Below are 14084 nucleotides of genomic sequence, written 5' to 3'. Positions count from 1 at the left end.
AAACACTTATTGATATTGAAACACTCTAATTTTAAAAAATTCCTTGGTGCCATACTCATGGCTTTATATGCATTCACTAGTGGACGTCCTGTTGCACTGCTCATTGTAAGTCGGAGGACATGCTATTTGATAAGGATAGGAGCAATAAACCATGTAATGTATAATGTTTTATTCTGCTATCTGTAACTTGGTGTGTCCCTTTAAGGTCACATGGTGTAATTGAGTTGTGCCTTCCTAAGGTCAGTTGGAGACCAATTGTTCTTAGGATCTATCACAGGTCTGACTGGCTTTACTTTTTGTTAACCTTACTTAGAAATCTGCATGTGTGACAGTGTGGGAATGGGTTGCAAATGAATTGACAATGAGTTTGGCAAGTCTTATCGGCCATGAGTGGGCTGGTACTAGGTTGGACTGGGCCCTCGCTAAGGGCGGGAAAGAATTAGGGCAGGTACAGCAGTAGTATGTGAGGAATTCTAACATGCAGAAGGTTACTCAGGACAACAAGAGCATGTCAGAAAGCAGCCACTCAGGAGACCAGACAACAGCCTCTGAGCCAAACATAAGATAGAGATTAGGGGCTCAATTTTAAAACTGAGCCGGGAAAGGGGCAGGGGGTCAAATTGAGGTCAGGAAACCCATTAGTACGGGTTTACCGGACGTCCTTACGATTTTGACATAAGGACGTCTTTTATTTTTTTTGGTCGGTTTCCCGTCCGACTGACCGGCTCATTGACAGGCTGGTCTCAGTCGGATGGGAGACCAGCCAGGGAGAGGACATGTTCAGGTAAGTCTGCAGATAAGTCTTTGTTTGTATGAATGGGGGTGGGGGGGCATGGGTGAGCATAGGTTGGCACGGGTGGGCATAGTTTGGCATGGGGGTCGTGAGTCATGGGGGATGGGATCGGGGATCAGTCACAGGGGAGTGTCGGGGTCGGGGGTCATCGCGGGGGTCTGCAATTGTTGAGGGGATGGATCGGGGGTCAGAGGAGCGGAGGATCGGAGGATTGGAGTGGGTGGGAGGATTGGGGTCGGGGGTCCGCGATTGGGGGGGAGGGGGTTCCGTGATCGGAGGTCGGGGGTCCGCAATTGGGAGGGTCCGCAATATGGGGTCGGGTGTCCACAATCGTTGGGGGGTCGGTGCAGGTGGGCTTGTTGGGCCTGAGGGAAGCACTTCTGCTCCTCCCGGCCCACAAGTTGTGCCTTTCTAGGCCCTGTTAGTCTCGCGCCTTCTCGCCTCCTTTCACGAGGCATAAAACAGAAAGCCTGGGAATCCCGGCCCCACGGGGTTGAAATCGGGAAGTCCAGAAAAATAGAGGCCCGAAGCCTCCTTGAAAGGTTTTAAGGCCCAACAAGCCTCCTTGGAGCGGGTTAGTCGCCCAACACTCTTCCCGCCCTGGTGAAAACCAGAAATGGGCAGGATGGAGGCGGGATGGGGGCAGGTCTGAAATGGTGGCAATTTTCAATGCCCCACCGCCCCCAACCCACTCGTTTTTCAATGTTAAATTTGAGCACTAAGCCTCAGGGAGACAAATTTACTGGAAGGATTTGCAACAGAAGGGTAATTTTATAAGTAAATTGAAACAATTTTTGATAATTGTTTATGCTCTTGCAAGTTTTTTTTTAACCCGCCTGTAGTTGGCAGACTCAAGAAACAAAATGGTGACTGAAAAAAATGTCAAAAATATCTTGAGCAATTTCATTGGTTCATCGTTTTTATTGGTAAGTTTTCCTGACTCATGTTTTTGATACTTAGTAGTTTTTCATTGGAAGTTTATCTACCCACTTTTTTGCACCTTTAACTACCTATTAAGTTTTGATTGGTCTCTCTTCCATGATATGAAATTTGAGCCATCCAGGCGCATGTGTGATGCATACTTTACACATCAAACATGACCCCTGGGGGTAAATTTTAACTTCCAGCCAGGAAGGAAGCTGAGCAGGGGAAGATTTCCAGGTGCGAAACCCAGAAGGTAAGTGGGCTCTCTGCAGTGAAAGGAACTGCACATCAGAGAGGGAGAGAGAGATCATCGGGCTTGGAAAAAATCAGAGGGGGGTGGTGGACGGGGGACGTGGACGACATTGGGGGCGTCAGCCACCATCATGGATCGAGGGCTCAGCCACCATCGTGGATCGGGGGGTCAGCAAACATCATGAATCAGAGAGTCAGCAAGCATCAGGGATCGGGGGTTGGGGGGGGTTCCAGCATCGAGGTGGGAGTCCACCATTGCAGAGGGCGGGGGAATCAGCCAATCATGGGGGTCCTGTCGGTCAGGTGAGATTGTTGGGCAAGGATGAAGCACTCCTGCTCCTCCAGGCCCACAAGCAGTGTAATAAAGGCACTTACCTCATGGATCTGGCCCTTCCCGCCTGCTTTCACCTGATGTGATTTGGAGGTGATGGGAAATCCGAACAGGTAAGGTTAAATTCATTTCAATTGTCCAATACACAAAATATTAAGTACTTCAAGTACCTCAATGGGGTACATGTCCTTTTAAGTATGGGCCCACCGGCTTTAAATGGGGGCGGGACTTCCTGGTGTCTGCTCTCCACACGCAGACAAACCTGCCTGGGTTAAACCCAGAAGTGGACGTGCCGGAGCCGGGATGCGGTCCTGCTCCGAAACACTGCCCGCCCGCCCCAACCCACCCACTCTTGGCAGTTGAAATTTACCCCCTAAAGTCTGACAGAGTCTAATTGTTGTTAAGTAAATACAGGTTCAGGTTAACCAGAGCTGAATTGTTGTTTGGTCAGGTAACCTTTAGGCTGGAGGTAAGAAGCGCAGGTCAGAAACAGCTAGCATTTTAAGATTTTTTTATTGCATGGTAACAGAATGTGGCATCTGAAATGTGATGTCTGTGCCTATTAAATCTCTTTTTTAATATATCAATAAATAAATAGCGGGATAGATGTACATGTAAGCTGTTCTGATCCACAGTGTACTTACTTGCTAACAATATTTAATCTATGAAGCCTAGCAAATTAGCAGCAATGTTGCAATATTTGCATTTACATTTGCTGCTCTAAACTAATTTTGACTGTTTCAAACACATATTACACAATATGCCAGCTCATCATGAGTGCTACTAACCATAATTCACTTCTGAGTCACCACATTGTATAATAGATGCTACAAGTCAACATCTAGAACTATGCAACGGTGTCTCTTTATATAGAAAATTGCTCTCTTTAGAATGTTTTATAGCTCCAAACAATTGTATTCTGCATAGGTTTAGAGTGTTATCACTTGCAGATCACACATAACATAGAATGGATCCGATTAGCCCTACTTACCATCAGCACTATTATCTACTATTGGAGTCAAAAATAGATACTAGACAAACAGAGAATAACAAAGTACCACAATAGTGAATTTAAAGATGAATTTGTACCCCTGCTATTTTTTTTTCTACTTACATCACTTGCCAAGCTTCCAACTTTCATACAATGTAGTGTACGGCTGTCCATGCCAACTCCTTCATAGTGGCCTTTCACTTGGTTTTGGTAGGTTTCTTTGTACTTGAGCTACATAGGAAATAAAACAAGTTAATTCATTTATTTCATCACAGACTATTTAAACAGCATAAATTGCCTGGGTCTTTATTTACTCGCTTTTTATTTTTAGAAATCAGTTTATGCAACAAATAAAATATAAATGTAGTACCATGTATGCTAAGTTTACTGTAACTGTTAATAATACACTTTTAAGTACAATTATGCTTAGCACAGATATGAAGGCAAAAAACAATCAAAAATAGTGTAAACTGAAAATCATCTTTCTTGAGCTATGAGGTTTATTTATGTCAGACAGAGGAGTGTCAGTGAGCTGTGCAATAAAGTTAGAGTTCACACAAAGCTTTGTCCTGGGGAAAAAATCTGCTACGTGATCAGAAAGGAGGATAAATAACATCCAAGTGATAGAGGCTCCACTGTATTTGAGATGGAGTTGCCTTAAATAACAGATTTATACACTTCAGTTATATATTAACATCATAATTTTAAAAGTGGCACTTTTTTAATACACTCTGGAACTGGAATTCTGATTGTTTTTTGCCTCCCTATCCTAGGGACACTGAAGCCAACTATAGCACCCCAACTACCACCCGAGCAAGTCATGATCAGATAAACTCAGTGTAGACTAGGGATCAAACTTGGGACTGACTGGTCTGTATGACTCTGGCTTTACCAACAAAGTCATTGGCTTTAAAAGTGGGAACTAAATAGTGCATTTATGGGAACTAAATAGTGCATTTATGGGAACTAAATAGTGCATTGAATAATAATTGTCCTTTCACCTAAGAGACTTAGGTTTGAATCCAGCCAAAATATAGAGGATAAAAGGTTCCTCTTTCAATCAGCTGTAGGCGTCCTAAGAGAAATTAGTTTTGGAAGTCTAAGGTTACAGTATAACGCACTTGGTGCAAATTTAAATCAGTGCAAGATAACTTCTTGAAAAGAATCTTAAGCCTCTCAGCATCAACTCAAAAACTAAATGTAACTGTATCCTCAAGCCAATTAATGGTTGGATTAGGTCTGCAGCACAAAACTCCTCATAACTCAGCACAAGTTGACTTTAAGTTGACAACTTCATTATGGGAAGTTACAAAAATGCCCAATATGCAAAATAGAAAAATGCAAACTGATTCGCTGACAGTTATGACACATTGTCAGAGCAAAATAGAGAGAACTTTATTCTGAATCTGGCTAAATTGTACCATCTGACATACAATCATTGGTGGGAAACATAATAATAAAAGTCACAGTCACAAGGAAAGTCTGGAGGTTTAATCTAGGGTGGGGCTATTGGTGAAGATATCAGATGGAATACCAAATTTAAGTCAATGAATAAACATGGATCTTTATATTTCCAAGATTACCACAAAATACAAGGACCTAGAGTTTCCGTTTGTTTGCGTTAGCTATATCAGCTCAATCCGGGAGAAGTCCGCCAAACCAGTGAAAAAGATCACGGAATTTTAAGCATAAGTGAGTTATGCCCAAAACTCACTTACGCTTTAGTTTCCACGATCTTTTGCTTTGGTTTAAAAATCACTGCGCCAAAAGCCGGCCCTGCCCACAAAACTGGCCACGCTCCCAGATCAAAATAATGAGGATGGCGAGTTTCCGCCGTTTGCGGCCATTCGAGGAGGGTCTTCAAATTAAGCTCGTTTTCTTAGGCACTACTAGGCATGTTTTAAAAGCTTTTACATATTCAAAATGATTTAAGTTACTAAAAAACTGACTAGTGTACACCAATGGAACTAGTAAATGGTTCAGTATAGTTTCTTTAAGTCATTTTCAGTGATTTCAAATCAGGTTACTCACGATTATTAAAAATGTTTAGTTTTGTGATTAAACCCATTTTTAGCTATATTAATAAAACTGTACTAGGTTATCACTCTTAAATACATCAATGAATATTTTTTAATGCAAAGAAAAAAAAATAAATGATTATGTTTTATTATGCTGCCCGATTGCACTGCTTCATAGAAGATTTTACGTTTGATTATGCAAATGTAACTATTATGCACTGTAAACTAACCAGTGCAATTTCAAGTGCACTTTGCACCCAATTTGCTGATTGCGCCCAAAGCAGAAACTCTACCCCCATAAATTTAACTATCAATCTATCAAGCTGAACTGATATTAGTCTCAGCACCAAACGATTTTAGCCCCCAAAACCAACACAAAGTTGAGATGACTCACATCACTGGTAAATTTAGATATCTTAGCAATATTCTGGAATTGAGGTGTCTCACAGTAGTTAATGCTGTGACCTTTAGATGTGTATAGGTCCTTCTTGTACTCTTTCTGAAAAAGTTATAAATAAAATAGTTAAGTAACAGAAATATGAAGATGTGTCAGGTCAGATACATTAGAATGTTTCTCACATTTTATGAATAAAAATAAAGAGCTGTCATTTTCCTGATATTAAAAATAAATGTACTTTTCAAAAATCTAGTTTCCATGGCCTTTGTGTAAATTTTGTAAGGAATGCACTTCAGTTTAATGATAATTGGCAAATAATTTGTGTTGCTGCATGAATTTTTGATTTTTTTTCCACTAATGTGACTTGAACTGTACTTTCTTCCAATTTTTTATTTATTTTTCTACCTTCCTCCAAGTTTCTTACACACCATGGACTCTTTCCCAGCTGATTAACTGACCAGCCTAATTGGGCAAATGCCTCTTTCAACACTACCATTTAGCTGGCCCTATAAGGCCAACAAGAATGGTTAGGGTAACTCGCCTTCAATTTCTCTTTTCTCCCTATGAGGAGGCATCTGTCCTTCTAATGAAATGGCAGGAGAGTTGTTATGTGGAGAGTCTAACACAGATTTGTAAACCAATGACTTGTAATAGCTTGTCAGGAGTTACAAAACAAAATAATTGAATCTCTTCGGCCCAGATACCACCATTGGGTCCTTGGGAAGGTAAGAGTGAGGTGTTTAATTGTTTTCTCCTTTATATTTATAACTTTCTTTGATGCCTGACAGATTCTCTAATCCACCACCCACATCACCCACCATGTTTGCTAAGCTCCTCTTTTCTCCACCCCCAATCGTTCCTTTATCCCACCTGCATATGTGAGACCTCGTCTTTTGTCTGTCAGCCAAAAAACTGCACCAGCTTCACCCACAGCACACTGGGCACCTCCCCAAGAAGCAGCATATCCCCTCCACCCTCAACACTGAGCAGAATTTCAGACATCCCCCAACCCCCTCACCCTCCATTTAGACAGCAGTTGCTCCTTCCCTCCCTACCACCACCACCATCACCCTGAACAGCATATCAGGGGACTCTCTCCCAACTAAACAGCACTTCTCCTCCCCCAGTAAACTATCCCCCACACCCGCTACCCACCGAGGAGCATCTTGACCCCCTTACCTCTATGATCCCTGTTCTCACAAACTCCCACCCACAACAGAACACTACTTCAAACCCCCACCCCCTAATCCCTCCTCACTGAGCAGTACTCCAGCCCCCGTTCCCACTCCCCCACTGGGATATCGTCTCCTTTAAAATAGCAGAAAAAAGAATTTCATACAAACATGCAAAGCATTTGTAGGCTAATATTCACACGTTAATGTAATTTAATGGTCCAAGACTTTATATAGCTTGTATAAAATAATGATTGGAAGTTATTGAGCCAGATTTTACTGTAACAGGGCATCTAGTGGCGTCTGCTGTTAGTTAGACTTGCCCCTGCACCATTCAGCTCAAACAATGTGTGCCCACAAAGTTGCTGAAGGTGCATGCTGATAAGAGTGCAGTGAGGGAAACAGGGCATCTGGCACCTGAGTGAACAGGCAATAGAAACATAGAAACATGGAAAATAGGAGTAGGAGTAGGCCATTCGGCCCTTCAAGCCTGCTCCGCCATTCAATATGATCATGGCTGATTCTCTATCTCAATACCATATTCCCGCTCTCTCCCCATACCTCTTGATGCCTTCTGTGTCTAGAAATCTATCTATCTCCTTCTTAAATATATTCAGTGACTTGGCCTCCACAGCCTTCTGTGGTAGAGAATTCCACAGGTTCACCATCCTCTGAGTGAAGAAATTTCTCCTAATGCTCTCCAAGCAACAGGGTATCTCCCTAACCAGTAAGCTTTAAGGATTGGGAAATAAACAGCGGAAGGACTGAGCAGGAGGGTGAATTAAAGGGGGCGAATTCAATGTCAAATCAGGTGCAGAAAGAGAACTAAAGAGAGGGGAAGAAAGATTGGATTAAGAGAAAAAAGAGACAGAAAGGAAAAGTAAGAAAAAAAATTAAATTTAAAATTTTTTAAATCTCCCCGAAAAATTCAAAACCTGAAGGAATGAGACTGCACACTGTAATAGTTAATTTTCGGTGCCAGAGAAGTTGATTGGCAGTCATTAACACTTATCATGTCATTAAAAGGGTACTTATACTTGTAATAACTAGCCCTAAATATCTGCGGCGAGTTTAGTTCATATCTACCGCACAAATACCGCAACTTCACGACTTCCAAGGAATGTTAATGGTGAGGCAGACAGCGAGATACCATTTGCATGAAGCTAACAGCGACACAGCGCAACCCAGACAGCAACTTTAAGATATTGGCATTTAACCGCGCGTCGGTTCCTTGCCTTAAGTTGCTGTACCAATTACGCATAAGGGCTAGCACCATTAGCTTCACCATTATTTTGACAGCAAAATCTGGTTCAGTGAATCAAAATATATAGAATCTCATTAAATATTATGTTCACTAAAGAAAAAGGTTAAAATTACAGAGTTATAAGCATTATATACCAGTAAGTCTGCACACATTACTGCTATTAACACCAAAAGGAAGTATTTATATATGGGCTAGACTTTCACACATTCATAATCAATGGATAGAAAATCCAGTAATATATAGCTACCTAATAAAAAAATCATGCTGTTTAATGCAAACACCAGTTCACATTGGAAACAGTTTTATTTTCAATTCATTCACAACAATTCACTAAAACTGTAAAAGGTTCCTCCTTTAAGGAAGGACAATGAATTTTGTTGAAAATTAGGAGCTATAAACACTTTAAGAGCATAAGAAATAGGAACAGGAGTAGGCCATATGGCTCCTCGAGCCTTCTCTGCCATTCAATAAGATCATGGCTGATCTTCTACCTCAACTCCACTTTCCTGCCCTATCCCCATATCCCTTGATTCCCTTAGTGTCCAAAAATCACTTTGTTCTAAGTTCTCTCCAATAGTTGTAAGATCCTGGTTTGCACAATTAATTACAATTCCTTTACCTCACTGACAAGCTTGTTAACATCCTGGGCACGCTTCATCGTTAAGTTGTCTTCAGCTGTCAGTGTGTGGTATTGGGCTGCTCCCTTCATCTTTGTGAGATCTTTCTTGTATTTTATCTGTAATCATGAAACAATTTGGCTCTTAAGCTATGTCTTAATCATACACATTGAATACTGGAAACCTTGATGTCAGCTGGGTGTTTAAAGCTCAGAGGTTAACATAGATTCCCAATTGCAAAGTTCTAAGACTTCTTTGCCTCTTAAATGATGACAGGAATTTAAGTAGCTAGCAATAACTGTGATCTAGTGTGCACATAAACTCCAATTGCTAGCCATAAAACTAAATGGCAATGTGAATGAACAAGTAAACCTGACTCAATACGCTAATAAATTCTTGGGGTAAATATTGTAAATCTAGGTTAAAACATCAAAATAGAATGTAAGTTCCCACATCAAACCATGTCTAATTCTAAAGCTGGTCAAAAGTGAGATAAACAGATGATTGATTAACAATGTGCTAGGATGTAACTTACATGCCATATTTTAGAATCCTACTCTATTATGTCCTGTGTAACATATATACCGATTTTTCCTTTGTATTCTGAAAGACAATTCAATTTAACAAAACTATTTTTTTTAGAAATCATGGGGCAGGAATATATTTTTCTCCTACTTATATTTACTGCAGTTATATTCTAAATTAATTTATCGAACATGATTAAATCTTTCATGATCCTTAAAATGTAAATGACCAAGTAACTAATAAATTTTGTCATGGTTTAGTTAAAAAATAGACCAATCTTCAATCGAACCTCAATCTCAAAGAAATTCCAAAATTAGAAATGCAGTCGATGATATACTTCATTTGTTGATGAATAGGTATGTGTTGACACGGTTTTATTATTCAGTAGATGTCTATCAATCTCTTATAACCATTTTAAACTTCTGTATTCTTACTTGCATTTCTTGCACACACTTTATACTTTAATTTTCATTCTTTTTGTTTCTTCTGTGAGGTACAAAACACTCTTTCAAGCTATCTTCTACACCTCCACTTTTTACTTTATTAAGGATTGTAGATGAAGGGCAAAGGTTCATAGTGCAGAACACCATCAAGTTTGAAAAGAATAAAAGAGAAAACAAGGCTAATCAGGAAGTAGAGATTAGGCGATGTCAACCTTGAGTTTTAAAAGCTTGAAGATTGTAGGAGGAAGCAGGGAGGAAGGAGTTCCCCAGTTTTGAGGTTCCAGGAAAGAATGAGTTAGATTAGGAGACTCTGCATTGTGTCTTCATTTCAACACAGTGGGGATGTAGACAGGAGGAATGTCGGATGGCATATTTAGTGCTTAGAAAAAACAAGAGAGGGAAGTTGAGAGGGACACTGAGCAAAATGATATCAGCTGTAGATTATAGAAGGCAACAAAAGGAGAACAAGAATATAATAAGGAGGGCACAGAGGATATATATTAAAAAATGCATATTTTATCAAAGGTAATAGAAAAGATTTTGTTTCAAGCTTCACAGGATACAATATTGGAGGTATGGGGAAGACTAGGAAAAGGAAGAATCTTGCAGGCATTAGTGTAAACCGAAAAATCGTAATGGATAAAATGAATGGGAATTGAAGCCAGACAAATGTCCATGCCCAAGTAGTTTTCACCCAGTATAGTAAAATAGACAAGGAAATTATCTTCCAAAGCTCATGCACTCGGTGGTAATATCAGATAATTGGAAGGTAGAAAACATTACACCATATATGCCAGGATTTTCAGGAGGCATTTGATAAGGTTCAACATAAGAGATTGCCAGTTAAAACTGAAGCACATGGAATTTAAACAATTTCATGGCATAGAAACTGTTTGGGAGGCAGAAGGCATAGAGGTGGAATAAAAGGGACATTCTCAGACTAGAAGGCCGTGACCAGCCGTATCCCCAGGGATTAGTCCTACAATCCCAGCTTTTCACTGTAGTGGGGTAATTTTGCAAGTTTCAACTCCTGGTGTGAAGCCTCACTAGACAGGAGCACAGGTTGTAGAATTGGCCTATCTATGATCCACCCATGACTAGCAAGGCTTCATCCCACCAGCAGACATACATTACCGCTTATGTATAAATTACCTGCATTGGGAATAGAGGGGTGTATATTCAAGTTTGGAGATGACACTAAATTGGGATGTTCCTGGGGTTTGCAAAACATTAAAAATTGTTAAAAGAAGTGTGTTTGATATGAAAAAGGAAACTGAACTTTTGAAGGCAGCTTTAGCAATGGAGGAAACTTGGGAGTTCCGCTTGAAGTCAGTAGAGAGAGTGCGACCAAAACGGTATAGACAATGAAGGACCAAGGGTGGGGCCACGGGCCCTGAAATTGCCAATCCCAGGTTATGCTGGGTCTCCACCGTTTCTCTGAGAGTTCCACCGGTCTCCCACCAGAGTTACAGTGGGAGATTAGGAGAACCCTCATGGAATTTCAGGGCCATGGCTTCTACGGGAAGGCACCAATTGCAAGAGTGCGGGCAACTGATCTGCTCCCGATGTTGTTCTCAATTGTCAGGGAGGATGCAAAAGTGGCCAAGTGAGGATTCTCTCTCCAATCTCCCAACCGCCCCTCGACACTTCCCTACACTAATGTGGCTAAGTTTGGGAACTTAGTGTTGATAATCATGATCACAAATTCATCTCCCATCACTCCGTGGATCTGTCTATCAGTGCTCCAATTTCTGAGCATGCCACCCATTTCCAAAACATTTTTCATTTTTTCCCAACAACAGTATCTCAATGAAACATTTGTTTTTTCCTCTGCAATACTTACATCACTTGCAAGTTCATTAGCTCTCTTGGCATTGTAGTATGCTGGTGTGATCATAGCAGGGAAACTGCCTTTCCCTTTAGTTTCCTCATAATCTCCAGTGTATTCAGGCTACAGAAGTAGGAGAATATTACAGCAATCATTAAATAAAATGCACCTATAATGAAGGGTATATTTAAGGACCATATTATCTGGCATTTCACGGAGCCACTCATGAAAATATATCCTTCAACCTAATAATAAAAAAGCAGTAAAAACCTTCAAAACATGGTGAACATAAAAATCACAGCCTTGTAACTCACACCTATGCATTCATCATGCCAAATATGGAAACCTGGCCTAGCTCAATGAAGGCCCATGACTAATTCTTATAATAGTCAATAGTTGTAATGGTTAGTTCTCACTTAAACTCTCAGCAGTCCTACTGAAAGTTCTTAGGAACTTAAAACGCAATGAAGGGATAATTTTCTGACTTAAGCCCCGCCCGCCAAGAGCACATATCAGAAATTACAGTGCATAGTGCGCATGATCTTTGCGTCCATTCAAAATAATGGTTGGGTGATTATACACAGCATTCTTGCCGGGTGAGACTCCCCACTGGAAGCCAAAGTTGGAAAATTACCTCTTACACATGAAATAAATTCGGGCAGCTCTGCATCAAAGGACTTACCACTGAAAATATCACTGTGTCAACTTAACCTGAAGAGTTCTGAGACTTTGGGCACATGATATTATAAACGCTAGGGTAGAAATTCGTTGGCATCCAGTTTTGGGCTCAAAGGCAGCGACTTTATCGCAATGCTCACCCGAACCAGGAGGCCCCAGGCTGGCCTGAAATTGGGCCTCCAGCCGCATTATTATTAATTGGGCGAACTGTCGGCACCTTTTGCCGAAATGAAAATCAGCCACTTGCCTCGCTGGCAGTGGCCTGAAGGCAAATCCCGGGGGGTGGGATGGAGCTGCCGATCGGGATACTGTGTAGTCGGGGGAGCACGCCTGCTTCTCCTAGCAATGTTTTTTTATTTTATTTTTGAAAACGTACCTTTTGGTGGCGATCACACCTTTGGCTGCAGCGACCGCTTAAGAATCCCTAGCGGAGCATGCCCAGCTCCTGCTCCGCTCTGCGATATCCAACTTAGCAGAGAGGGCTTAAAATAGGCATTAGGCCCATTATTTACATATGTATGGGGTCTAACTCCTGTTTTAGGTGGCCGCCTTGGACACTTGAGAGATGGCACAACCCAATATTGGGTTGGATGTCTTTCAAGTATCCTTTGGGCGTGCGATGTTAGTCCCCGAAATTGGGCCTCATTGCACCTGTTTTACACCTGTTAAATGGGCTCACCGAGGTCCAATTTCTACCCCTCTGTTTTTATAACTAAATATTCATGCAGAAGTCTTCTGCGTTGAAGAATATATATAATTGTTTTCCTTTTGCATTTTTTTTTAGTTAGAGAGGGGTGTTTCTGAATATGTGTATGGGCCACGTGTATTGGATGACTGCTGTGTAGAATTGACACTGATACAAGTTACACTTCACGGTGAACTGAAATTAATTTCAGCTCTCACTAAGAGAGGTGTGAGGCAGACTAGCAAGAAAAACATTAATATTAAATATCAATTTAAAATATTACTACTGTTTACTAATGCTTCACTTATATCTCATTAACTAGTTGATTAGGAAGTACACTTTTGTTAAAATAACAGGTAAATAATTCAACAACTCAGCTGATCAAGAAAAGATAGAGAGATGTTTCAGCAGCCACATTGCCTTTTGCTATGTAACAAACCTGACTGTACTTTGCTGAATTCTCTCTTGTCATGACAACTTCAGCACCTGCTGCTTGGCTCCATTTTCCTTTAATATTCTTCTCATAGTCTTCATGGTATTTAAACTGGCATACAAAATTAAAAAGAAAATGATCAAAAATATTTAATGTTAACTTGTCTCTTTCAAAAACCCAAAAGAATTGGGCTTTGAAAACACAGAAACAAAGCATTTGTTTCACTTATTAATTGATAATTAGGGCATATTTGATGGCGCCACTTTTGTTCGGCAGAGTCCATGACAAACTCACTTAAATTCAACGGCCTGGGAATTGCAATTCGAATGCAATCCTAGTGCAGTACACACTGCACGCAAAATTGGTCTGCCGGCCTCAGTTGTTTATTGTGAGGGTGAGTTGGTGAATTGTGGCACCAGTCGCTGCCCCAGAGGCAGATTGCTGGTCACGGAGGGAAGCGAGATTGGCTGTTTGTGACGCTGGCCCAGGACAGCAGGTAAGTCCATGGGGGGAGGCAATCGGAAAGGAGTGAGCAAGGGCCAGCAGCAGCTCCTCCTGACTCCACGTTCAAGTGTAAAAAATTTTAATTACCTTTTTGGTGGAAGCCTCCAGCGGTCCCTTTAAGGACTGCTGCTTTGGTGCTCTGTGCCTGGAAAAACTGACCGCAGCGTGTTTGGCGAAATCTGCAATCAGTTGCAATCCAATTTGGCAAAGGGTCTGAAACAGGTGTTAG

At 41.0% G+C, this 14084-nt stretch overlaps 1 protein-coding gene across 1 annotated transcript in view; it reads right to left on the bottom strand.

Moving 5' to 3' along the window:
* nrap (nebulin-related anchoring protein) overlaps positions 1-14084 on the bottom strand; it is a 79181-nt gene that overhangs the window by 53753 nt on the left and 11344 nt on the right. Inside the window, exons 8-12 of the mRNA XM_068002186.1 lie at positions 13358-13462; positions 11571-11678; positions 8762-8878; positions 5704-5808; positions 3415-3522 (exon numbers count right to left, since the gene is read on the bottom strand). Of these exons, the coding sequence (XP_067858287.1) occupies positions 3415-3522; positions 5704-5808; positions 8762-8878; positions 11571-11678; positions 13358-13462 (543 nt within the window). The remainder of the gene's footprint in view (positions 1-3414; positions 3523-5703; positions 5809-8761; positions 8879-11570; positions 11679-13357; positions 13463-14084) is intronic.

This window comes from Heptranchias perlo, chromosome 21 (genome assembly GCF_035084215.1).
Source record: "Heptranchias perlo isolate sHepPer1 chromosome 21, sHepPer1.hap1, whole genome shotgun sequence".
NCBI lineage: Eukaryota > Metazoa > Chordata > Chondrichthyes > Hexanchiformes > Hexanchidae > Heptranchias > Heptranchias perlo.
Note: the sequence above shows the minus strand (reverse complement) of the source record. Positions and strands in the feature narration are given on the sequence as shown.